Below are 2,548 nucleotides of genomic sequence, written 5' to 3' on the forward strand. Positions count from 1 at the left end.
CAATAATTCAGTGAGATTCGCATCCAGGATCTCACAAGCCACACAAGAGAAAGGATCGCCCTACAAAAGGAAGAGCTGCTAGAGGGGAGGAAAAAAACTCATCAATTACTTTGATGGCAACTTCCATCCTCTCTTCCACAGTGAGAGTGGTTTGGGCCAGCCAAGCATCTGGAAGGGGTTCTTTCTCCCTCTCCCTCTGCTCAGGTTGCTTTAAGAAAACGAGGACCCAACTAGAGACAAGGGAAGGTGGACGTTCTGCAGAGGGCAAGCAGGTCTCCTGCCCTTCCCTTGTTGTGCCTCTGCAGGAGCAGAGTGGAATACATAAATCTCTGGCTCCAGCTAGAGGCCATGGGTGGCTGCGTCTCTCCCCTGAACAGAGCTCTGCTGAGAAAGGGTCGCTCTGCTCTCTGAAGGCGCCTGGTGCCAAAGGCCCAAGAGATCAGAGGGAATGAGAAGAGCAGAGAACAGGTCTGGGAGTGTTGAAGGCCTGGTGGGATGGGGCTTGGAGAAACCACATCTGCTGGAAGGTGTCCCTGCCCATGGCAGAGGGGTTGGAACCAGATGAATTTTAAGGTCCCTTCCAGCCTGAGCCATTCTGAGATTTCATGAGCAGAGGGGCGGGGGTGGCAAAAGGCCTAATTTGGGAGGAGAACCAATTCAGCACTCTCAGTATGGTTGAGCTCAGTGCCAGTGTTCACGAGAACAGATTCACAGCTAGTGTGATTTCCCAAGACTCTAGGCCTGGTTGAGTTCCATACAAACTTGCACGATCCAGGTTCCAGAATAGTACTCTTTATTAAAACAAGGGGAAAGCATTTTCTGGATTGGCAGTCATAAATGCCATGAATACAGTGCTAATACGTGTTGAAGGAAATAGTGGGAGACCTATTAGGGCTATATTTATGTAATGATAATAGTAGAATATGAAAGAAATGACCTATGAACTATATTGTGAATAAGAATTAAAGTAAACCTGATATATTTATAGAATAAAAAATTAAGGTCAGCTCCAACAGAGTCTGGGGAGGCCATACTTGGTGTAATGCTGACCTGAAGTGTCCCTTAAGGGGACAAGAGGAGACACTGGGAGAGATTTCTATGGGCTATATTGATATAGAAAGATAATATTATAGGAAATAAATGAGATATATATGTGCTATACTAAATATTTACATGTCCTATGAATTCTATGTATACTAAAGAAAAACTTTTTTTAGCTAAAAAATGTCAGGTCAGGTCCAACAGGGTGTGCACAACGCTGACCTACGGATGGCCCTTCAGGGATCAATAAGGGATAGGGTCTGGGATGAGGTGATTCTCCACCCAAGCCACCGTGAACAACAGCAGGAATATTAGCAATGCTTGTCAGCTCTGACCCCCCAAGCACAGCTGAGCGCAGGGAGTCTTCTTTCAGCGGCCGTCTTGCAGCATTGTTGAGATGCGATGTCCCAGTTCAAGGCACTCATCCATAGCCTGCGAGTGGGCGGCGGGATCCTGTGCCAGCCGATGGAAGAGGTTGAGTGGCTGGGCGGTTTTGACATCCGGGGGCAAGATAATCTCCTCAGGCAAGGTCCGGTTGCCCACAACAAAGTGGTCCAGGCGTTTCTCCTGCAGGGAGCCATACAGGTACTGCATGGAATCCTCTAGCCGCTGCAGGAAACGCGTCATGCGCCAGCCTGAGACGGGGATGATGTTCAGGAGGTGCATCACAATGGTCTTCAGGGTGTAGGTGGAGAAGCCAATGCCCACCACAGCACGGGCCAAGAGCTGCAGGCATCTGAGGTGCCAGCTGTCCCGTGGAGCCTGCCGGGCAATGTGCCTGAAGAACTTCCTCTCTGCCACGGCGTAGGTCTCCGGCCACATTGTGCTTGGGGTGAAGAGGGCCTCTGTGGGCTGGCTGCTCACATAGATGTCTGAATTGCCTTCTTGCACCCCAAACAGCACCTCAACCATCAGGTTCTCTCGGCCTCTGCTCACCTTGAATTTACAGGAGCGGCTGGAGGGCAGCAGCACTAATTGCCAAGTGTGTGCCTGAGGCAAAGCCAGCCAGGCTGCTCTCACCAGCTGGTAGAACCAGCGGGCAGTTTTCTCCACATCGAGGTAGGAGTCAGAGCAGAGGATGTTTAGGAAGTTGGGCTCCTTGTTCCTCCTCTGCTCTTCCTCTGGGTGGTGGAGGAAGCACAGGACGTTCTCATCCTGTTGCTCCCTCCTGCAGGTGCACACCGGCTCCACGCGGATGTAGAAGTTCCTCCCGGGCAACTGGCCCAAAGTGTCCATCTCCAGATGAAAGACGTGCCTTGGGGGAGGAGTGAGGGGGACAAGGACACTGTACACGACATCCTCCTCCCGGGGACTCCACCCTTCAAAGGCACTGCCCACCCCAATGGCTCGTTGCAGCATTGGGTAGGAACTGTTGGACAAGATGTGTCCAAACACAAGGGAGAAGTTGTCCATCAGGAAAGTTGTCATCTCGCTCCCTTCCTTCAGATCCTGCACAGGCCACTGGATGTGCCGCTCTAAATGCCATCTCAGGTTGTTGTCGATAACA

At 51.2% G+C, this 2,548-nt stretch overlaps 1 protein-coding gene across 1 annotated transcript; it reads right to left on the minus strand.

The window, feature by feature from the left end:
- Positions 1-1,372: 1,372 nt before the first annotated feature.
- Positions 1,373-2,542, minus strand: LOC114069012 (inositol 1,4,5-trisphosphate receptor-interacting protein-like 1). Its single transcript, XM_027905540.1, has one exon. It carries the CDS (start codon positions 2,467-2,469, stop codon positions 1,411-1,413), a length of 1,059 nt encoding a protein of 352 aa, XP_027761341.1. The 5' UTR covers positions 2,470-2,542; the 3' UTR covers positions 1,373-1,410.
- Positions 2,543-2,548: the final 6 nt, after the last annotated feature.

This window comes from Empidonax traillii, unplaced genomic scaffold, assembly GCF_003031625.1.
Source record: "Empidonax traillii isolate 1590-97213 ecotype Southwest subspecies unplaced genomic scaffold, ASM303162v1 scaffold1164:size165317, whole genome shotgun sequence".
NCBI classification, from domain to species: Eukaryota; Metazoa; Chordata; class Aves; order Passeriformes; family Tyrannidae; genus Empidonax; species Empidonax traillii.